We start from the raw sequence: 25,139 nt of genomic DNA on the forward strand, positions 1-25,139 counted from the left end.
GAACAAACCTCCAGCAGAAGTGGTTGGTAAATCCACAGCAACTGAATTTAAACATGCCTGGGATAAACATATATCCATTGTAAGATAAAATACAGGAAATAGTATAAGGGCAGACTAGACGGACCATGAGGTCTTTTTCTGCCGTCATTCTTCTATGTTTCTATGTTTCTAAGAGAGAATGCTGCTGTAGGCATACAAGATTCATCATATGAGCTGGTTGGATTCATGTACTTTTCCCCCCTAAACCAGGCAACCTAACTGAAGATGAAAGAATTAAAGAATCATCTCAGGTCATGAGGATAGAGAAGGGGGAGGGAGGGAGGGAGGGAGGGACATGGCAGTCACATGTCCACTGCATAATCCGATTTCAAGCTTCAGTGCAGAGAGCTGTACAGCTACACCAAAACAACAGGAGAGCATATTGGAGCATGTCAGCAATAACCCTGCCTTTGTAACTGAACAGTCACCAATGTTGTTTGCCTAATCCCAAGGGCATGTGGTCAATTTCCAATTTATCTCTTGTTGTGTTTGCATTTTCGAAAGGTATCCCAGGGTACCTCAGTGGCATTCACAGCCGCATACTCTCTCTATTTGGGAAAAGGCCCAATGGCTTATCTATCTATCTATCTATCTATCTATCTATCTATCTATCTATCTATCTATTTATTGGATTTGTATGCTGCCCCTCTCCGCAGACTCGGGGCGGCTAACAACAGTAATAAAACAGTATATGACAATAATCCAATACTAAAAACGATTAAAAACCCATTAATATAAAAACCAAACATACATACAGACATACCATGCATAAAATTGTAAAGGCCTAGGGGGAAAGTGTATCTCAATTCCCCCATGCCTGGCGGCAGAGGTGGGTTTTAAGCAGCTTACGAAAGGCAAGGAGGGTGGGGGCAATTCTAATCTCTGGGGGGAGTTGGTTCCAGAGGGCCGGGGCCGCCACAGAGAAGGCTCTTCCCCTGGGCCCCACCAAATGACATTGTTTAGTTGACGGGACCCAGAGAAGGCCCACTTGTGGGACCTTATTGGTCGCTGGGATTCGTGCAGCAGAAGGCGGTCCCTGAGATAATCTGGTCCAGTGCCATGGAGGGCTTTATAGGTCATAACCAACACTTTGAATTGTGACCGGAAACTGATTGGCAACCAATGCAGACTGCGGAGTGTTGGTGTAACATGGGCATATTTGGGAAAGCCCATGATTGCTCTCGCAGCTGCATTCTGCACGATCTGAAGTTTCTGAACACTTTTCAAAGGTAGCCCCATGTACAGAGCATTACAGTAGTCGAGCCTCGAGGTGATGAGGGCATGAGTGACTGTGAGCAGTGACTCCCAGTCCAAATAGGGCCGCAACTGGTGTACCAGGCGAACCTGGGCAAACGCCCCCCTCGCCACAGCCGAAAGATGTTTCTCTAATGTGAATTGTGGATGCAGAAGTACCTTTCCTCCCCACCCCTAGAGAAATATGCCCAGCATTTCCATAAACATTAGAATCCATAGGTTCGGAACGGGGGACCTCAGCAGCTGGAAAACCTCTTTTGCCTCTGAAGCTGCTAACTGCTTCTGTAGTCGCTACTTGCAGTCACTTGTGCAAATCTGTGTGATGTGCTGTTTGAAGTGTGAGAGCTCAGGAACCAAGGAAGACAGGTTCAAGTGCAACAAAGAGGCCACGTTCTAACTGAAGCACAGCCAGAGAAGATCACAGAATTTTAATAAAAGGACAAAGCATATGTGGTAAGCGTGCCTACTTACACATTAACAACCATAGCTTTTTAAGCGTAAAGTACAGAGGGAAAACACAAAGAAAAAAAAATGAAAAAGTTTACCAGATTAATTGACTCATGATATTCACAAACAGTTAAACTGGTAATGAACAGCAATCTTGTTTGCCAGGAATATCTATTGTGTTGTGCAATTATTGACAAATGGGGCAGCATTGGCCAATATCCTAAAGGCTTAGTATCAGCCTCCAGGTATAATATTGAAGCATTAAGAAACATAGAAACATAGAAGATTGACAGCAGAAAAAGACCTCATGGTCCATCTAGTCTGCCCTTATACTATTTCTTATATTTTATCTTAGGGTAGATATATGTTTATCCCGGGCATGTTTAAATTCAGTTACTGTGGATTTACCAACCACATATGCTGGAAGTTTGTTCCAAGCATCTACTGCTCTTTCAGTAAAATAATATTTTCTCACGTTGCTTCTGATCTTTCCCCCAACTCACCTCAGATTGTGCCCCCTTGTTCTGGTGTTCGCTTTCCTATTAAAAACACTTCCCTCCTGAACCTTATTTAACTCTTTAACATATTTCAATGTTTCGATCATGTCCCCACTTTCCCTTCTGTCCTCCAGACTATACAGATTGAGTTAATGAAGTCTTTCCTGATACGTTTTATGCTTAAGACCTTCCATCATTTTTGTAACCCGTCATTGGACCGGTTCAATTTTATCCATATCTTTTTGTAGGTGAGGTCTCCAGAAGTGAACACAGTATTCCAAATGTGGTCTCACCAGCACTCTATACGGCGGGATCACAATCTCCCTCTTCCTGCTTGTTATACCTCTAGCTATGCTGCCAAGCATTCTACTTGCTTTCCCTACTGCTTGACCGCACTGTTCACACATATTGAGACTATCAGAAATCACTACCTTCTCTTCTGAAGTTTTTGCTGAAAAAGTTTACCAGATTGACTCATGATATTCAGAAACAGTTAAAGTGGTAATGAACAGCAATCTTGTTTGCCAGAAATATCTATTGTGTTGTGCAATTATTGACAAATGGGATAGCATTAGCCAATATACTAAAGGCATAGCACCAGCCTCCAGGTATAATATTGAAGCATTAAGTACTGGAGTATTAAATCCATGAAGAGAATTTGTCAAAGTTAAAATGTTTTGCTTCTCTTGGGGGAAAGAAGGCTCATGAATTAAAATGGAGTGACATAGCCTGTACTCTGAAACTAACCTGCCATGTGTGCTGCTAAGGCTCATAGAGTCCTGTCAGTTAATATTTAACACAGATCCTTGATTAGGCTGACGATGGACATGCAGGATATAGTATTCATTTTGTCATTTCGCAAGGGAAGAATAGCACGCAAACCACTCAGTTTATCCACAAAAAAATGAAAGTAAACAACTTCCACCTCATTCCAGAATTTATTAAGGTCTTGCTCAAACAGGATGTGCAGAAAAGTATCATGGTTAAAAAAAAAATTACGGACAAGTGACTACAATTTCAAATTCTGTTTTCAGGGTCTCCTTAATTAAATCCTAATGCTTCAGGATTATTATTATTTAAAAAGTGTTTATTATTTATTAATTATTGTTTAAAAAGTGCTATTGCTAACATGTTGTAAGCCGCCCTGAGTCTAAGGAGAAGGGCGGCATAAAAATTGGATAAATAAAATAAAATAAAATAAAATAAATAAATATTATTATTATTATTATTATTATTATTTAGATTTGTATGCCGCCCCTCTCCTTGCTCGCCACTGAAATCAGATGAAGACACTACTTTGTGTATTCCCTTTATATCTATTAATAAAGACACTATGAGCTATCACAATTAACACAATTACACTGTAAGTTCAACCAATCTTCGAGATGGCCGAAAGACTCTGTAAATCTGGACAGAGAAGAACAAGGTATCGTTCAACTGGGAGAAATATAATTACTATTACATTTAGAGAAAAATATAGGGCATGCATATGAGCCGGGGTGGCGCAGCAGGTAGAGTGCTGTATTGCAGGCCACTGAAGCTGACTGTAGATCTGTAGGTCAAAGGTTCAAATCTCATCACCGGCTCAAGCCTTGACTCAGCCTTCCATCCTTCCGAGGTGGGTAAAATGAGGACCTGGATTGTGGGGGCAATAGCCTGGCTCTTTTAAAAAGTGCTATTGCTAACATGTTGTAAGCCGCCCTGGGTCTAAGGAGAAGGGCGGCATAAAAATCGAATAAATAAATAAATATATGATAGGGAGCTTGTTGTTTGAAGATTTGAGTATGGTCATTGTCAATGAACATGAATCAGACGGATATGTGAGAGACACCTGCTACAAGGGCAATGTACTCTTGGGCTGCGTTACAAGAAGAATTGCACCAAAGAAACAGGAAGTTGTTACTCCTCTGTACTGGGCACCAATGAAACACCAACTGGAATACTGTACATTTCCAAGGATTTGAGGTTAGAGAGTTGGCAACAAAGGTGGTATAGTCACAGGAAAGATGATCAAGAACTATTTTCCATGGCCACAGCAACCATGTGCAGAAGATGTGAATATATAAGCTTTAGCCACTAGATTTCATAAATAGAAGAAAACTCTTCTTTATTGGGAATAGATGACGATTCTCAAATCATGCAGGTAAAATTATCTGAAGGTTGAATCACGGCAATTAGACTCATTTTTGACTCAACCTTCAGACATCTTAGTCATATAATACTACCAATAAGCTTTTAAAAATAAGCTGTACAGCCATCTCTCAATGATGGTAGAAACGGTTTTCCTGAACGCGGTAGAGCAGTGATGGCAAATCTTTTTTCCTCGGATCTCGAAAGAATGTCTGCGCGTACTATCGTGCATGTGCGAGTGCCCACACCCATAATTCAATGCCTGGGGAGTGTGAAAACAACTTCCCCCCCCTCGGAGGCAGGAAACGGCCTACTTCCCAACTTCTGGTGGGACCAGTATGCTCCTGTTTTGCCATCCCCAGGCTCCAAAGTCTTCCCTGGAGCTTGGGGAGGGTAAAAATGCCCTCCCCCATCCATCCAGAGGCTCCTGGAAGCCAAAAGCATTCTCCAAAAGCCTCTACGTGAGCCAAAAATCAGCTGGCCAGCACACACATGCACGTTGGAGCTGAGCTAGGGCAATGGTTCACGTGCCACAGATTCGCCATCATTGCTGTAGATGTATTACGTTCCTTAGTCCCTTCCAACTCTACAATCGATGGTATCCTTCTGTGCCGGCTGAAGGGGTTGGGAGTGAGAGGCACTGTTCTTCAGTGGTTCTCCTCCTACCTCTCCGGTCGGTCACAGTTGGTGTTAGTGGGGGGTCAGAGGTCGACCTCGAGGTTGCTCCCTTGTGGGGTGCCTCAGGGGTCGGTCCTCTCCCCCCTGCTATTCAATATCTACCTGAAACCGCTGGGTGAGATCATCCAAGGGCATGGGGTGAGGTATCATCAGTACGCAGATAATACCCAGCTATACATCTCCACCCCTTATCCAGTCAACGAAACAGTGGAAGTGATGTGCCGGTGCCTGGAGGCTGTTGGGGTCTGGATGGGTGTCAACAGACTCAAACTCAACCCGGATAAGACGGAGTGGCTGTGGGTTCTGCCTCCCAAGGACAATTCCATCTGTCCGTCCATAACCCTGGGGGGGGGGAATTATTGACCCCCTCAGAGAGGGTCCGCAGCTTGGGCGTCCTCCTCGATCCACAGCTCACATTAGAGAACCATCTTTCAGCAATGGCGAGGGGGACGTTTGCCCAGGTTCGCCTGGTGCACCAGTTGCGACCCTATTTGGACCGGGAGTCACTGCTCACAGTCACTCATGCCCTCATCACCTCGAAGTTCGACTACTGTAATGCTCTCTACATGGGGCTACCTTTGAAAAGTGTTCGAAAACTTCAGATCGTGCAGAATGCAGCTACGAGAGCAATCATGGGCTTCCCCAGGTATGCCCATGTTACACCAACACTCCGCAGTCTGCATTGGTTGCCGATCAATTTCCGGTCACAATTCAAAGTGTTGGTTATGACCTATAAAGCCCTGCATGGCATCGGACCAGAATAACTCCGGGACCGCCTTCTGCCTCACGAATCCCAGCGACCAATTAGGTCCCACAGAGTTGGCCTTCTCTGGGTCCCGTCGACTAAACAATGTCGTCTGGCGGGTCCCAGGGGAAGAGCCTTCTCTGTGGCGGCCCCGACTCTCTGGAACCAGCTCCGCCCTGAGATTAGAACTGCCCCCACCCTCCTTGCCTTCCGTAAACTCCTTAAAACTCACCTCTGCCGTCAGGCATGGGGGAATTGAGGTATTCCCCCCTCCCCTGGGCCTATACAATTTATGTATGGTATGTCTGTGTGAATGTCTGGTTTAATAATGGGGTTTTTTAATTTTTTTAAAAAATTATTAGATTTGTTGCGAATTGTTCTATTGTATGTTGTGAGCTGCCCCAAGTCTACGGAGAGGGGCGGCATACAAATCAAATCAAATCAAATCAAATAAACAAACAAACAAATAAATAAAATTAAATAAATAAATAAATAATCCTATTGTTTTATTATTCTAAATATAAGAAATTTAAAGTTTATTAACTGTAGCTTTGCCTTAAAGATGCAGTGAGGATTGCCTGACAGGAATAGTAAAGTAACTGATAATCTAAAGGCTATTTGGGCAGGTCAGATGGGAACCCTTTGGACCACTACTCCATATTAACTCACAGCAGAATTACATTTAAGGGTCCGAAGTCATCTTTAAGCTGCACTGCATCTCCTAACAGAGATATAAATAAATTTTAAAAAGCGGCTGTGGTTTATTTTGGTAACATCTGCTTCCAATTTACTTTGAAGTGGAAGAGGAACAACCCTTAACAATGAAACCAGGATTCCCTCAAAGGCCTTCATTAATGCCAATTTTGGTTAAAATCCTTCAGAGACAAAACACAAAGTGGCAGTCAGACGATTCATTTACTGCTTGGCATTTTGCAGCAAAAGTTTTAAAAGTGGGGTGGGGGAGATTTCATGCAGTGGTCATTATTTATTAAAGTATTTCTTTACACGCCTTTTAGCAAATATGCTCAAAAATGCTGACAATGTAAAAAAAAAAAAAGGCAATAAAACACATTCTCAAAAGAAATTATATTTTTGGATCCAGGAAAAATAATTCATCAATACCAAAATCTGCAACTCAGCAGTTAAAACATCCTGCCAAATGGAAGCCACCACGGGAATAGAACAGGCCTTGTTATGCAGGAGGTTGCAAAGCATAACTGCAACCCAAGAAAGCCTTTGCGTGGATTCAAACAATCATTCATATTTGGTGGAATGGAATAAAGATGGAAACCTTTGCCAGCAATTGATATTTATACTTGTTCCCAAGGAAGGATTTTTTATATAAAAAAAGCTTCTTGTTGCTTGCTCCACACGCAGTTTAGTTCAGTGACTGTTCAAACTTCAAAAGGTCGCTGAGCAAGTGATAGTTGCAATCAATCTTCAGCGTTCTGGCCATAAAAGTGTCTTCGCAATCACATGCACACAACTTCCAATGTTCCCTGGCGATCAGGACTGCCAGAATTGCTGTTGCTAAGCAGCGCTTCATGTTACGTCACACTTTACAACTCTTGTCACTTAGTGACAGCAATTCTGCCCCCAATTGCCATTGTTAACCAAGGATTACCTGTATTATGTAAACAGCTGCTGTAGTCAGCTGTTAAATACAGGTATAACAATCACAGAAACATAAAATATAACAGAAATATATATTTTTAAAATTATGTTTTTTTACAGCATCTGACACTAATTCTATACCAAGTACCAATTATCCAAATGCCTTTTGTAACTGCAATGGAAATTCACAAGCCAACTTTAATTGCTGCATTTGGTCACCCTTACTGGAGAATTAAATAATTATCATTTTCTTACCTTTTAGTATCATAGTCAATTAAAACATAGTTTTCCATAGCAAGCTTGAGGTCTGGAATTTCTTCACAGACCCACCTGAAAAACAAAAACATAAGAAGATCAATTAATCTTTCAAGCCCCACTCCTAAATTCCTATGGGTTTTTTTAAAGATCCCTACCAGTCCAAATACATTTATTATTCATCATTTGCAGTTCATTGGCAGTCTGAGAAAAAGAAATAACATTTATTCAACTGGTGCAAAGAAATATTCTTCTCAAGTATTCAGCATAATAGCTATTTTGAAGTCTCCAAGAAATAAATGTAAATAACTTTATTTTATTGGGTTTTTTTTAATGCAATTTGTTTTTCGCCCATCTCTCTACCAAGCAATTCCGGGCGGCTTACAATACCATAATTAATAGAATAAAATAATTACTGTATTGAAATATTAAAACATCAAAAGTTTAAAACAGATCAAAAGAACCAGCGCATAAATGGGGTGGAGGTGGGATCTTCTACTAATCTAGTTTATGCTTATAATTTCAGGAACACATCTTAACAACATCCATGAATAATCATCTATGAAGAACTCTTAATGTTACTGGGGTTTTTAGATTAACTAGTTTAAATTAATTGGATTTAGAATATTTGTATTGTTTTCTTTTATTTGTTGTAAGCCACCCCGAGTCCTCGGAGCGGGGCGGCATATAAATCCAATAAATAAATAAATAATGTAACCAACCTGCAATATTAGGTGCTCAGTTGCTCTCGCTTCTTTCAAATAAGAATGTTGTAATACAATATAAGTCCACTGAGACCAACGTGGTCTAATCTGACAGTACTAAATGGTATTTCCATCACTGCCACCTGCCCATTACCACAAATCCTTGGAATTGGAGATGCCAGGGATTACTATCTTGGACTGACTTCATCATTTGGAGCAGATGTTAATTATTGATGTATGGTTCCTCCCTTCTGATGTTTACAACATTTTATGTTCCTCCCACCACCAATGCTGCAACCAAACAGCAATTTGAAATAAAAATAGTCCTCGACTTACAACAGTTCATTTAGTGACCATTCAAAATTACAACGGCACTGAAAATGTGGTTTATGCCTGTTTTTCACAGACCTTTGTGGCATTCCCATTATCATGTCATCATAAATTCAGGGGCCTGGGAATTGGTTCATATTTGTAACTGTTGCTATGTCTCAAGGTCATGGGATCCCCTTTTGTGACCTTCTCACAAGCAAAGTCAGTGGAGAAATCAGGTTCATTTAACAACCGGATCAATCACCTATCAACTTAAGAACAGAATTTTGGGCTCAGTGGTAGTCATAAGTTGAGGACCGCCTGCACTGTCAAGACTAAAGATATGGGGCAGTGATGGGCTCCTATGGGTACTGCCAGGTATGCAGAACCGGTAGAAAAACTTTGGTCAAGTACATAGAACCGGTAAAAATGTTTCAATTTTTTTTTCTTTTTTTCTCTTCTGGGCTCTGGGTATATTTTTCCTACAGGGTGTCCAGGGGGGAAGCATTTTGAAATTCTCCGATATTTCCCTGACATTTCCCTGTAACGTGCAATCTAGTTAAGGCGCGGTCGTAGATGACGTCATACCAAACGGCTAAGCCATGGAGAAATATCAGTAGCTGGGGAAGCAAGTTGTTTCCACAATTATGCTCATTTTTACTTGACTCTGCCAAGCAGCATGATCCTCCTTTTTTTTACATGATTTTTCCCTGACTTTTAAACATTTTAATAGTTTGGGTTTTTTCCCTGATTTATTCTGTTTTTTTCACAAATTCCTTGTTAATTCCGACATTTCCTGAACCGCCGATTTCCCTAATAATTCCGATTTCTCTGTTTTCTAGGTTTGCTGGATACCCTTTTCCTATCACAGTAAATGAGGCTGAATGTATATAATTTTAGAAGAGCTGTGCGTGCATATCTGTGTGCGTACATACACATACAATTTATATAGTACATAATGTATATTTTTATGTGCCTGTGTGTAATATGTATGTACACATATGCCATATATATATATAGAAATAAATAGTATATTTTGGATGTTCAGTAATAGTAAATAGATAGGGAAATTGTATCTCTGAGGTGAGGAGAGGCCAGGCACCCTAACCCTAACCATTAACGTGAGTGACATCAAGTTGGCCACCTTTAAGCCAGTCACATGACCTTTAGGCCACCCCCGGGTCACTTGGTCATCAAGCCACTTCCACCTGGTCACTTGGCCAGCAAGCCCTACCCACAAAATAAGCCCCAACCACAGTGTGGTAGTAAACTTTTTTGCAGCCCTTCACTTCTGGGGCAATAGAAACTAAAACAATAGTTATTCACTGGGAGAACTCTAAATTAAAAGAGAGAAAATGTTCACTTATTGCCATCAGCAAGGACCAATATTTATGCTGACAAGCAATAACTTATTGCAGGGGGGGGAAACCTGCAATTGCATATAAGCTCTTTATCCTTGCTCCCCAACAGCTAGTCCTTAAAAGAAAAACCCAAGATAAACAGCTCATGTAGGCCTACCCTGTACCATCAATGGAAGCTTTAAAAATCAATATGAGTTATATTCTACTGATGCAGAGTCTGGGAAGTGGTGGTGGGTTTTTCAGTCTGGAGATACCAGGCTAACACATTAGAAAGAAGTGATACAAAAACAAGATAAAATGAGATAAGAGGCAAACCCACAAATTACTATTCCTCTTCTGGTGACTGGCTTTGAGCACAGTAAGTTACCAATTCTGGTTTCTTAGCTAAGCCATGATTTGTGATATGTCTTGAGGCACATAAGAGAATTTTCAAAAAGGGAAACTAATATTTCTAACCTATCTCCCTCCTTCCTGACCCATATTTATTTTATTTATTTATTTTATTTATTCATTTGTCCAATACACAAATATATAGGAAGAAAAATAGACATGTAGTAATATATATAAGGGTAAAAGTGAACTTAGAGGATATATGAAAAAAAGAAAACATATATGATAAGTGAGAGAAAGGAAAGACAATTGGACAGGGGACGAAAGGCACACCAGTGCACTTATGTACGTCCCTTACTGGCCTCTTAGGAACCTGGAGAGGTCAATCGTGGAGAGTCTAAGGGAGAAATGTTGGGGGTTAGGGGTTGACACAATTGAGTCTGGTAATGAGTTCCACGCTTCGATAACTCGATTGTTGAAATCATATTTTTTACAGTCAAGTTTGGAGCGGTTCATATTAAGTTTGAATCTGTTGCGTGCTCTTGTGTTGTTGCGGTTGAAGCTGAAGTAGTCATTGACCGGTAGGATGTTGCAGCATATGATCTTGTGGACAATACTCAAATCGTGTTTTAGGCGCTGTAGTTCTAGGCTTTCTAGGCCCAGGATTGTTAGTCTATATCATACATAATTATTATTTATTTTATCTATTTGTATCCCACATTTATAATTTTTACAAACAATTCAAGGCAGAGAACATGCCTTCCTCCTCCAATTTTCCCCATAGCAACAAACCTTTGAGATGGTTTGGGCTGAGAGAAAGGGTGTAGGACTCAAAAAGTTCCCCATCGATGAGTTTGGACAAGAAATCCTGATCGCCTGCTTTATAGCTTGGAGACCTAACAGGCTCATGGAAGATTTAGGGAAGGAACTCTTAGATATGTTTATGTTTGTGCTTTCTACCCAGTAAACTATCTTGATAAGCCTGAACCTCAAAAACGGATAATATTTTAAATAGCTAGATTGTGTCAGACAGAAGGGCTGTTATTGAGCAAGGCAATTTGCATCTTATCCTTCACTTGAGGGTTCCATAAACAATTGTTATCTTCTGTGTTGTATCAACAACGCCAGAAGGCAATAGCCATAGGAATGAGGCAATGCTGCTTTGCCCAAGGTACTTAAAACCACATCCCACTGAGCCAAAGAAAGGAGTTATCTGGAGGATTAGATTTGGTGGGTTTTCTACAAGATAGCCATTTGTTATTCATAACAGAGTCAATGAGGCCTTTGAGAGAATGCTACTTAATGCAATCAGAGTTATTTGTGGGGGCATAGATAGAAGGAAGTTTCTGGTAGAATCCTGATAAGATTATTTGAGAAGCTATTTAAGACAATGACTCCATTACTAAAAACAAACTATTGGACCAAAGGTGAAACAATTTCCATACATGAAGGATTGAATCTTCCTTCTCTGGCCCAATTAATATTCAAAGCAACATACTACACTACTTTCTTTCATGGTTTCCTCTCTTTTTTTGACACCAAATCTCAGTCTTGTTTTCACTGGCTGGGAGAGAAAGTCCTGCTATCAATAGCAAGGTTCCTGCCAAAGGAGCCTGTATGGATAAGTACGTGTGCGTATACAGGCAGGCACACATATGTGCATTAACTCTAATGAGAATGTGTCTGGCCAAAGGCCAGATATGTTAATGTTGACTGAAAATGTCTAGAATACAGGAATCCATATAAAGAAGCATCAAAGATAACAGAAATACAACAAATATGTTCTTAGTCATTTAAACTGTACTTGTATATTATTCAAATACAGTGATACCTCATCTTACAAACGCCTCGTCATACAAACTTTTCGAGATACAAACCCGGGGTTTAAGATTTTTTTGCCTCTCCCTACAAACTATTTTCACCTTTCAAACCCACTGGGATGCCCCACCTCCAGACTTCCGTTGCCAGCAAAGTGCCCGTTTTTTCCACTGGCGGGATGCCCCTGAGGCTCCCCTCCATAGGAAACCCCACCTCCGGACTTCCGTGTTTTTGTGATGCTGCAGGGGAATCCCAGGATCACAAAAACGGGCGCTTCGCTGGCAAGGGAAGTCTGGAGGTGGGGTTTCCCAGCAAGGGGAGCCTCGGTGAAATCGCAGCATCACAAAAATGCAGAGATCCAGAGGTGGGGTTTCGAGGACTTCGGTGGTTTTGCGATGCTGTGTTCTCACTGATGCTCCCTTTGCAGGGAAACCCCACCTCTGGACTTCCGTTGCCAACAAAGCGCTCGTTTTTGCGGTGCTGGTATTCCCCTGCAGCATTGCAAAAACACAGAAGTCCGGAGGTGGGGTTTCCCATGGAGGGGAGCCTCAGGGGTATCCCAGCAGCGCAAAACGGGCGCTTCAGCTGGCAAAAGGGGTGAATTTTGGGCTTGCACGCATTAATCACTTTTCCATTGATTCCTATGGGAAACATTGTTTCGTCTTACAAACTTTTCACCTTAAGAACCTCTCCCGGAACCAATTAAGTTTGTAAGACAAGGTATCACTATATACCGTTTTAATACAAAACAAGTAATTTTCTTCAACTTTTATTTATCCCCATTTCTCCAGGAGTAAAATTTAAGATCTTTATAAATGATGCAGTAGTTCGTTGCACTTTTTCTCTTTTCTGAACAAAAATAGAAGCTTGAAAGTTGCTGTTGTGTTTTACTCAAATTATAAGCACCATTAAAACAAATGTAGACTGTAACATATTCTGTAAATCTCATAAACATGTCAATGATGCATTCATTTTAAGTTAGGTTTATATGTTTTAAATGTATTAAGTTGATACCTGCTCATATTTCCCCCTCAACCCCTGCTTTTTCCACTAGTTTCTGAATGCCTTCAAATTTTACTTCTCTAAACCTAATCCTGAGAAACTAACCAACTATTTGCCATGTTGCACCAACACTCCGCAGTCTGCATTGGTTGCCAATCAATTTCCGGTCACAATTCAAAGTGTTGGTTATGACCTATAAAGCCCTTCATGGCATCGGACCAAAATATCTCCGGGACTGCCTTCTGCCGCACGAATCCCAGCGACCGGTTAGGTCCCACAGAGTTGGCCTTCTCCGGGTCCCGTCGACTAAACGATGTTGTTTGGCTGGACACAGGAGAAGAGCCTTCTCTGTGGCGGCCCCAACCCTCTGGAACTAGCTCCCCCCGGAGATCAGAACTGCCCCCACCCTCCTTGCCTTTCATAAAGTTCTTAAGACCCATCTCTGCCGTCAGGGATGGGGGAACTGAGACATCTCCCCCGGGCCTATACAGTTTATACATGGTATGTTTGTTTGTGTGTATGCTTGCTTTTAATAATGGGTTTTTTAGTGTTTTTTTAAATTATTAGATTTGTTCTTACATTGTCTTTGTTATTGTTGTGAGCCGCCCCGAGTCTACGGAGAGGGGCGGCATACAAATCTAATAAATAAATAATAAAGGTTATGATGGGACCTGCTCTGATCCTATATATCTAGCATATGCTCATATTTAACGTGAATGTATTTCAAGCTTTGCAGGTCTCACACATAACTAATAAATCTGTAACAGAGAGGACAGGTTAAACCAGTTTTAATCACATTTTCAGAGAACACAGCAGAGTAACCTGCAGACTAGTCAGAAATATTGTCAGCATCCAGACCTACACAATCAGGAATAATGAGCAAAGATCCGATGTTTCCCTATGTCCTAGGATAAAAGGATGAACTGTAAGCAATGTATGCTAAGCTGGGATACAGAGAATCTAGTCCATTGCCTACTATCCAATTCCCAAAGTAGATGCACAGCTATAATTACTGAGGGAAAAACCAAGGTGACACATTGCATCATCTTCCTCACTAGCAGCCGCAGACAGTAACTGAGATACATGATCACCTTTGAACCTGTGTACTGACATGCTGTTATTCCTGGCACTGGGAAGCACTGGAGAATTCCTGGTCCAATCCCTGACAAATCCAGTTATAAGAATCAAACTGCAGGTGATGTGAAAGACTATTGTTGGAAACTCTATGGCTGCAATTCAGAGGCTGCCTTATTTATCTGCTTGTTTGCTTGCAAAATATACTGGCTGGACGCCGTACCACAGGGTAATTCTGGGCAGCTTACAATTCACAGAAAAAGCTAAAAGGGATGAATAAAATACTGTGAAGATCCAAATACTGTGCCCAATTAAAAGATGGGGAGGGCAAGAGGAGGAGGAGACGAGAGGGGAATCTGTTGTTAATCTATTAACCACCTCCACCATGATAGTCCAACTTATGCAGGATGGGATTTAAATTTTTTTGCTAGCAGTTCTGTAGGCATGGCTTAGTGGGCGTGGCAAGGGAAGGATACTGCAAAATCCCCATTCTCTCCCAATCAATAGTCTCAAAACGGGTGAGCAGTGTGGTCGGGCGGTAGGAAAAGCAAGTAGGATGCTTGGCTGCATAGCTAGAGGTATAACAAGCAGGAAGAGGGAGATTGTGATCCCCTTATATAGAGCGCTGGTGAGACCACATTTGGAATAGTGTGTTCAGTTCTGGAGACCTCACCTACAAAAAGATATTGACAAAATTGAAGGGGTCCAAAGACGGGCTACAAGAATGGTGGAAGGTCTTAAGCATAAAACGTATCAGGAAAGACTTAATGAACTCAATCTGTAGAGTCTGGAGGACAGAAGGAAAAGTGGGGACATGATCGAAACATTTAAATATGTTAAAGGGTTAAATAAGGTTCAGGAGGGAAGTGTTTTTAATAGGAAAGTGAACACAAGAACAAGGGGACACAATCTCAAGTTAGTTGGGGGAATGATCAAAGGCAACATGAGAAAATATTATTTTACTGAAAGAGTAGTAGATCCTTGAAACAAACTTCCAGCAGACGTGGTTGGTAAATCCACAGTAACTGAATTTAAACATGCCTGGGATAAACATATATCCTTTGTACGATAAAATACAGGAAATAGTATAAGGGCAGACTAGATGGACCATGAGGTCTTTTTCTGCCGTCAGTCTTCTATGTTTCTATGTTTCTATCAGTTGGAACTCGAGAGGCAGAGAATAGATGGGGGCGGGGCCAGTCAGAGGTGGCATTTGCCAGTTCTCCAAACTACTCAAAATTTCCGCTACCGGTTCTCCAGAACTGGTCAGAACCTGCTGAATCCCACTTCTGCCCTTATGCTAAGTAAGTCTGTGACTAGATGTCTGCAGCATAAAAACATCATATTTTTCAAATATTGGGGTTTCTTGTTTTTTTAGAAACATAGAAGACTGACAGCAGAAAAAGACCACATGATCCATCTAGTCTGCCCTTATACTATTTCCAGTATTTTATCTTACAATGCATATTTGTTTATCCCAGGCATGTTTAAATTCAGTTACTGTGGATTTACCAACCACGTCTGCTGGAAGTTTGTTCCAAGGATCTACTACTCTTTCAGTAAAATAATATTTTCTCACGTTGCTTTTGATCTTTCCCCCAACTAACTTCAGATTGTGTCCTCTTGTTCTTGTGTTCACTTTCCTATTAAAAACACTTCCCTCCTGAACCTTATTTAACCCTTTAACATATTTAAATGTTTCGATCATATCCCCACTTTTCCTTCTGTCCTCCAGACTGTACAGATTGAGTTCATTAAGTCTTTCCTGATACGTTTTATGCTTAAGACCTTCCACCATTCTTGTAGCCCGTCTTTGGACCCGTTCAATTTTGTCAATATCTTTTTGTAGGTGAGGTCTCCAGAACTGAACACAGTATTCCAAATGTGGTCTCACCAGCGCTCTATATAAGGGGATCACAATCTCCCTCTTCCTGCTTGTTATATCTCTAGCTATGCAGCCAAGCATCTTACTTGCTTTTCCTACTGCCCGACCACACTGCTCACCCATTTTGAGACTGTCAGAAATCACTACCCCTTTAGACTTTTTAAATGTATTATTGTTATTTTAGATTCTAACTATTAGATTTGTCATTATATATTGTTTTTATCATTGCTGTAAGCCACCCCGAGTCTACGGAGAGGGGCGGCATACAAATCTAATTAATAATAATAATAATAATAATAATAATAATAATAATAATAATAATAATAATCAGAGGGTATGGGACAACTTGCCATGGGACAACTCACCCTGGCCAATTTGCCATTGAACAAGAATTACACTAATATCAAAGAAATAGTGCAATAGAATCATTAAAGAAAGGATCCCAAAGGAAGGACAAAATGAAATGCGAATCAGAAAAATTAAAATGTTTTTAAATTGTTTTAAGCAATTAAATTGAATTGTTGAATTGTCCTGCGGTGAGTTCGCTGTGGTTGAGTTGTCCCATTCCAATATCAGAATGGGATTTGGTGAATTAGGATGTTGCGTGACTTGGTCAAACATACTTTATGATTTGGTAACATGGGTGAATCCAAACCATGGTTCCAAATAATGGCTTACTGCAATATATGTCCTATATTCTTTTGTTTCATTGTTTTTAATGGAACCCAGAAATGGGATTTTAAGACTGTATGGAAAAGCATACCGTGGCTTAGGAATTTGAGATTATGCACCAAGTACAGAATCCTAACAACAACCAAGGTTCCATTTTTCATCTCTTCCCTATCAGAAGACTCACTTGCTGTTTTGACATGCAGCCCTGGGAACGTAAGGGAGAGAAAGTTTTGTAGTGCATATTTGCCTTAACACCTACCGAATTGTCTCAATGATTTCGTGAGCAGCATCATGGTGTTTGTCCTGAAACAACAAAAAAAAACATAGAAAAAGGTGGCTTCAGGACATCTAAGAAGTGACATAATCTACGTTGGCTTTCAGTACAAGAGTTATTTGCTTTAATACACATTGTTTGCAAATGCAGAGAAAGGAAACTTAACCTCCCTTTATTAAAACATTTTATCAAGAATAACAACAACACAAATTCTGTGCTTCCTATTTGTCCCCAACACTTGTGTGAAAAGTATTCCTTTTGTACCTACTTCACAACACTAGATCAACCTACTGCCATCTTATCTTTGGGCACCACAGAATGATATGTTATGACCTATAAAGCCCTTCATGGCACCGGACCAGATTATCTCAGGGACCGCCTTCTGCTGCACGAATCCCAGCGACCAGTTAGGTCCCACAGAGTGGGTCTTCTCCGGGTCCCGTCAACTAAACAATGCCGCTTGGCGAGACCCAGGGGAAGAGCCTTCTCTGTGGCGGCCCCGGCCCTCTGGAACCAACTCCCCCCGGAGATTAGAATTGCCCCCACTCTCCTTGCCTTTCGTAAGCTACTTAAAACCCACCTCTGCCGCCAGGCATGGGGGAATTAAGATTCCCTTTCCCCCTAGGCATTTACAATTTTATGCATGGTATGTTTGTATGTATGTTTGGTTTTTTATATTAAGGGATTTTTAATCGTTTTTAGTATTGGATTATTACTGTACGCTGTTTTATGATTGCTGTTAGCCGCCCTGAGTCTTCGGAGAGAGGCGGCATATAAATCCAATCAATCAATCAATCAATCAATCAATAGTTATGCAAAATAATGCCAGTCGCATTAGATTATCAGCAGAACAGAGTAGTGGTGGGCTCCTATGGAATGGCTAATTGCGCACAGCTCTGCGGCTCTGGCACGCGAGTGTGGGATTGAGTGCAATTTTGCTAAATATTGCTTAATTTTGCATTCAGGGAATTTGCATGCGGGGAATTTGCTTAATTTTGCATGCGGGGAAGCAAAAAACCTCACCGAAATGCTTCCCTATGCGAGATTTTGCTACCTGCACAGGTGCGGGAAGCCAAATTGCGCTCAATCCCGCATTCGTGCGCCAGAGCTGAATGCAATTAGCTGTTCCGGTAGGAGCCCGCCACTGGAACAGAGGAGCAGTTCCACTTCCAAAACTGGAAGGAAGGTCAATCCCTCCAAATCCATAGGCCAATTTTATTTCATTTCGACAAGCTAAATTTTGAAACATAGGGGAATAATAAGGTTTCCTTATAGTTTATCTTCAAATTTTCTATGAAGCATGTAAAAAAAATGTGTACTATTTCATATAGTAATACGCAAAGAATAGAAACCGATGCTTGTCAGGATAGCTCTATAGCAGTGGCTTCCCAATCTTTTGGGTGTCAGGCTCCGTGGAGAGAGGTTTTTCCGTGAACCAGAAGAGGAATGCAGCCCCGTTTCTGACATGCCACAGACCAGTGCCAATTCACAGCCTGGGGGCTTGGGGACCCTGGCTCTATACAACATTCCTGTTAAGAAGCCAATCTCTGGTTTCCAGATGCTAAAGAAAGACAGCAAGGGTAAAAGCTATTGCATTTATGTCCTTCTCGGGGTCCTTGGGAGCATCTGTTTTGTCATAGAAACATAGAAACTTAGAAGACTGATGGCAGAAAAAGACCTCATGGTCCATCTAGTCTGCCCTTACACTATTTCCTGTATTTTATCTTACAATGGATATATGTTTATCCCAGGCATGTTGATTAATATTAGATTTGACTATTGTAATAAAAATTCTTAATAAAAACTACATATCACAAAAAACCCAATAAGATTCTTCTAAAATTCTAATGCAAAAGAATAGCTTTTATTTATGAATTCTTTTCATTTCAACTATCCCCTTTTAGTACCAAATAAATAGAAATTAACACTGATTTCTTTACTGAAATCAAAAACAGAAGCTGATTAAGCTTTCCATATTCCTAGTGAATTCAAGACAGGGATGGGATTAGAAATGGGAATATCTTGATTCATAAGATTACATTAATTACATGCTATACAAGAATATATTTGATAGGAAAATTTGCTTCCAAATGTTGCAATTCTTAGCCCTCTATATTTTCAGCTGTTTTCAAATTTAAAACAAAAGCAACCTTTTTTCTGAACCAGAACAGATTTTGTATCATTGTCTAAAATATTCATGGACTGAATTCACTATGTAGTATGCAGAACATCACCGAACATCTCCATCCTTTATGTTATGCGGGACCTACAGCTTCTGACTTTCTATTCATATATTGTGAACAGCTGAAACAGAAGATCATGTGAAGAGCTGTATACAAAGATTCTCAGATAAACTGGAACTAAACACCATATGAGTCACATGAAATTCTCTGTGATAGTACTGTACTATAAATAGTTCTCTATCATTTTCAAAATATTCATTTCTTTCAAAATTAGGAATGGATATTAAGTGAGAAATTAATACAAAACTGGTTTGGACTGGTAACATGGTACCTGCCAATGCTATTATACAATTCTTCTCCCCTGGACATAACTACTGAACATCACCACAAAATAACATTTTTTATAAAAGCATCGAAACCTAAAGAGATGTTTGTATTCTCATGGGACTGTTTGGATTTAGAGGCATTTGCATCTAAATAAACAAACAGCTTTAGCTGCCTCCTTCAATTCGGCTACATTTTAAAAAGGATTTTTCTCTTTTCAGACATATGAAGCATACACATCTAAACAAACAAATAACTCTAGCTGTCACCTCTGATTCTGGCTACATTTTAAAAACTATTTTTAATTCTGTTTTGCCACAGGCATACGCTACCATGGATCAAATTTTACGAACCATTGGTTTAGTTAGGAAATGCAGAATTAGAAGCCTTTGTTTATTATTTGAATATATTATGAAAAGTGTTTTTAATAGGAAAGTAAACACGAGAACAAGGGGGCACAATCTGAGGCTATGGGGGACAGATTAGAAGTAATGTGAGAAAATATTATATTAATGAAAGAGTAGTAGATGCTTAGAACAAACTTCCAGCAGACATGGTTGGTAAATCCACAGTAACTGAATTTAAACATGCCTGGGATAAACATACAGTGGTGCCTCTACTTAATTCGTTCGGTGACCAAGTTCTTAAGTAGAAAAGTTTGTAAGTAGAAGCAATTTTTCCCATCAATGTAAAAGCAAATAATGCGTGCAAACCCATTAGGAAAGAAATCAAAGCTCGGAATTTGGGTGGGTGGAGGAGGAGGAAGAAGAGGAGGAGGACAGTCGCTGCCCAGAGCAAAGGCAGCATTTCTTTTCTCTGGGAGCTGGCAGAGGTTAATTCCAAGTGCCCAGAGAAAGGAAAATGCTTTGTTTGCTCTGGACTGCCACAGGCCCTTTAAGCACCACAGAAAGGCTCCTCTGGCAGGCCAGAAAAGCCCGAGATGGCAGGGATTAAAGGGGGAATGGCAGGAAACTGGCCGGGCCTTTGTGGCACTCTCAAATTTCCTGGGAAATTTTTCTGGGCTCAGGTTCTTAAGTAGAAAACGGTTCTTAAGAAGAGGCAAAAAAATCTTGAACACCCGGTTCTTATCTAGAAAAGTTCTTAAGTAGAGGCGTTCTTAAGTAGAGGTACCACTGTATCCTAAGATAAAATACAGGAAATAGTATAAGAGCAGACTAGATGGACCATGAGGTCTTTTTCTGCCGTCAATCTTCTATGTTTCTATGAATCAGACATTTTAATTGTTCTGATTTAAATTAATCCATCCTATCTTCAAACTTTGGTTAAGTAAAACTTCTGAAGCATAGACTACTTCTTTCAAAGGTTCTAGTCCCAGTTCAGTTTAAATATTGTATGGTATTTCCAAATGCCCATCAAAGAAACACCCTTCCTCATCAAAGAATAGGCAGATTCTCCTGGGTGCAGACAATATTCATATATTATTAAAATTCTGATTTCTGTAATCCTTTACTGGGCAAAATGGTGCACCATAGAGCAAAAGCTTTTGATCCAAGGTACCTCAAACCATCTAACTCAGTGTTTCCCAACCTTGGCAACTTGAAGATATTTGGACTTCAACTTCCAGAATTCCCCAGCCAGCATTTGCTGGCTGGGGAATTCTGGGAGTCGAAGTCCAAATATCTTCAAGTTGCCACGGTTGGGAAACACTGATCTAACTTACAGAATGCATCTAAAATACAAGACACATGACTCCAAAGGAAATGAAATTTGACAAATTTTATAAAACGTTTTATGACATAAAAATCATTATGAACCCTGGTAGTAGAGTGGTTAGAATATAGTATTGCAGGCTAACTTTGTCCAGAGACAGGAGTTTGATCCTGACCGACTGAAGCCTTGCATCCTTCCACGGTCGGTAAAATGAGGACCCAGATTGTTGGGAGCAGAGTACTGTATGCTGACGTTGCAAGCCATCCAAAGAATGCTGTAAAGCAATATGGGTGATGTACAGGTATTCCTTGACTTACAACCACAATTGAACCAAAAAATAAAACAGCTGTTTATGACCTTTCTTGCCACAGTTGTTGAGTGAATCCCTGCAGCTTTTAAGTTAGTCACATGGTTGTTAAGTGAACCTGGCTTCCCCATTGACTTTGCTTGTCAGAAATTCACAAAAGGAGATCAAATGACCCCCAAGATACCTGCAACCGTCATAAATATGAATCAGTTGCCTAAGCACCTGAATTTTGATCAAGTGACCAAGGAGATGCTTCAACAGGTATGTCATAATTCACGTTTTTCAGTGATGTTGTAACTTAGAACGGTCCCTGAATGAATTGTAAGTCAAAGGACAACCTGCATAAGTTTACAGCCATTTCTATTGCTATGACATAATATAAAATGTCACAAAACATTTCCTGTGACAGTGTTTGACTATACAGTGTTCCCTCGATTTTCGCGGGTTCGAACTTTGCGAAAAGTCTATACCACGGTTTTTCAAAAATATTAATTAAAAAATACTTTGCAGTTTTTCTCCCTATACCACGGTCTTTCCCGTCTGATGACATCATATGTCATCGCCAAACTTTCATCTGCCTTTAATAAATATTTTTTTAATAAACTTTAATAAATAAACATGGTGAGTAATAATCTAAAGGGTTGCTAAGGGAATGGGAAATTGCCATTTAGGGGTTTAAAGTGTTAAGGGAAGGCTTGGGATACTGTTCATAGCCAAAAATAGTGTATTTACTTCCGTATCTCTACTTCGTGGAAATTCGACTTTCGGGGCGGTCTCGGAACTCATCCCCCTGGCTGCAGAAGAAATGGGCCGAGGTGTGCGAGGCTTGGTTGCAACTATCTAAAGGAAAATACAGTGATACCTCTTCTTACAAACCCCTCGTCATACAAACTTTTCAAGATACAAACCCGGGGTTTAAGATTCTTTTGCCTCTTCTTCCAAACTATTTTCACCTTACAAACCCATGGGAAACACCACCTCCGGACTTCCGTGTTTTTGCAATGCTGCAGGGGAATCCCAGCAGCGCAAAAACGGGTGCTTCGCTGGCAAGGGAGTCCAGAGGTGGGGTTTCCCAGCAAGGGGAGCCTCAGCGAAATCGCAGCATCATAAAAACACAGAAGTCTGGAGGTGGGGTTTCGAGGACTTCCATGTTTTTGCAATGCTGCAATTTCGCTGAGGCTCCCCTCGCTAGAAAATCCCACCTCCGGACTTCCATTGCCAGCAAAGCACCCGTTTTTGCGCTGCTGGGATTCCCCTGCAGTATCACAAAAACACAGAAGTCCGGAGGTGGGATTTCCCATGCAGGGGAGCCTCAGGGGAATCCCTGCAGTGAAAAAACAGGCGCTTCGGGTGGCAAAAGGGGTGAGTTTTTGACTTGCACGCATTAATCACTTTTCCATTGATTCCTATGGGAAACATTGTTTCGTCTTACAAACTTTTCACCTTACAAACCTCGTCCCAGAACCAATTAAGTTCGTAAGACAAGGTATCATTGTAGTAGGGTAGCTCGACTTCCTTTCGTTTCCAAACTGCCAATTGACTCATTGACCATTTTTTGCACTCCCCAGGCTTCAGGAGGCTTTCCTGAACCCTGGGGAGAGCAAAAAAACAGCCTAATGGACCTACTGGAAGTCCGGAGGCTTCAGTGATCCCTTTGCGCAGGGGGAAGGGCAGCATGGGGGGTTGTGCCATGCACAGAGCAATGCATTATGGATGTGGGCGCGCGCATCCTTTTGGCACCCGAGCCGAAAAAGGTTCGCCATCACTGTAATAGAGCTTTTAGATGAAGAAAACCTTAAGTAATGATCTTTGTTTTTTATTATTTCCTAACTGAAGAGCCTACAATACTTTCTGAGGAAACCCTGAAACATCCTAGGGAGCCACGCTTCACTCTGACAAGGAAACCGGTGGGAGGATTGCATCTGGAACACCAAGACACTTTTCTCCCACAGCCTTAATTAGCTTTGGAGGGGAATACACAGCTCACATCCTCCGCCCAAGCTCTTAACAACCAAAATCGTGACACCAGCCTTTTCCTCTGTCAGCTAAGCAATTATGCAAATGTTACACAGTCTCTAGCAGCTCCGGGTTTTTATCACTATGATGCATATGTAGCTTATCCAATAAACTCTGGGTGTATGCAGTGTCGTAAATTGACTTTAGAAACTTCTTTTTTTAAAAAAAGGAAACTCCAACTACTACTCATCATTCCAAGCCAACAGGACTTCTCAGAAAATGAGAGAAGCAGAAGAGAAAGCCAGCGTTGGACTTCCACGGGGAGAATTTTGCACAAATCTTCGTGCAGCCATGAAAATCAGCTAAACGTCCTCTCTTAAACTATGCTACTTCACGAGGCAAAGGGAGAGGGGGAGGTAGGAAGAAAAGGGATCTATTCATGAGCTTTTTCAAAGAAGAATGAAGCGCGATTATACTAAACAGCTTAGCCCAAGGGTCTGCAACCCACGGCTCTGGAGCCGCATGAGGCTCTTTCATCCCACTGCTGCGGCTCCCTGTCACCAGTCAGCACCACAATTTTGAGAGGAGATTCCGGTTAGGGTAGGGGGAAGCAGGGTGTGCCAGGAGGAGACTCAGTGGTTCTCGACCTTTCTAATGCCGCGACCCCTTAAGACAGTTCATCATGTTGGGGTGACCGCCAGCCATAAGTCTAGCGCCAATTCTGCCAACAGAGCTTTAGCTGATTGGCAGGAAGTTCAGAGGGAGACCCCCCCCCCCCCCACTGTAAACGCCTGATTGGTCGGATTGCAAAAATATGCTCCAAGGTGCCAGAATAGGAGCTTTAGTTCCTAACATGTCCTTTCCCATGGTCTTAGGCAACCCCTGTGAAATGGTCGTTCGATCCCCACAAAGGTCCCGACCCCCAGGTTGAGAACCACAATATGGCAAGGGACGGGTTTTCCGGTCAGCTCCACAATTGATAGGATAGGGCTTTCAGTTAGGACAGGTAGAGGAAAAAAGATGCCACGCTAGGAGGAGACATTATGGTGGGGAAACTGGACTTCTGGTTGGTTCAAGAATTGAAGAGGGGGGGCTTTCCAGTTACAAACTTCGTAGCTCTTGGAGATCTTAAGGTTGCCAATCCCTGTCTTAGCTAGTTGGCCATTCTGGATAACTAGTGGTCAAAGAACAGTAGTACCTCTACTTATGAACTTAGTTCATTCCGTGACCAGGTTCTTAAGTAGAAAAGTTTGTAAGAAGCAGCAATTTTTCCCATAGGAATCAATGTAAAAGCAAATAATGTGTGCGATTGGGGAAACCACAGGGAGGGTGAGGCCCTGTTTCCTCCCAGGAGATTCCTAGAGAGGCCCCATGGAGGCTTCTTCCCGCCTTTTCTGGTCCTGTTTCCTCCCAGATTCCTAGAGAGGCCCCACGGAGGCTTCTGCCCGCCTTTTCCAGCCTGTTTCCTCCCAGGAGATTCCTAGAGAGGCCCCACAGAGGCTTCTCCCCGCCTTTTCCAGCCTGTTCCCTCCCAGGAGATTCCTAGAGAGGCCCCACAGAGGCTTCTCCCTGCCTTTTCCGGTTACAGTTTCGGAGGCTCGGGTTTGTAA

At 41.4% G+C, this 25,139-nt stretch overlaps 1 protein-coding gene across 4 annotated transcripts in view; it reads right to left on the bottom strand.

Moving 5' to 3' along the window:
• DOT1L (DOT1 like histone lysine methyltransferase) overlaps positions 1-25,139 on the bottom strand; it is a 121,532-nt gene that overhangs the window by 81,623 nt on the left and 14,770 nt on the right. For all 4 annotated transcript variants that reach the window (XM_070746726.1, XM_070746709.1, XM_070746718.1 and 1 more), the window contains exons 2-3: positions 17,074-17,117; positions 7,660-7,734 (exon numbers count right to left, since the gene is read on the bottom strand). In XM_070746726.1, coding sequence (XP_070602827.1) covers positions 7,660-7,734; positions 17,074-17,117 — 119 coding nt within the window. The remainder of the gene's footprint in view (positions 1-7,659; positions 7,735-17,073; positions 17,118-25,139) is intronic.

Source organism: Erythrolamprus reginae, chromosome 1, assembly GCF_031021105.1.
Source record: "Erythrolamprus reginae isolate rEryReg1 chromosome 1, rEryReg1.hap1, whole genome shotgun sequence".
NCBI classification, from domain to species: domain Eukaryota; kingdom Metazoa; phylum Chordata; class Lepidosauria; order Squamata; family Dipsadidae; genus Erythrolamprus; species Erythrolamprus reginae.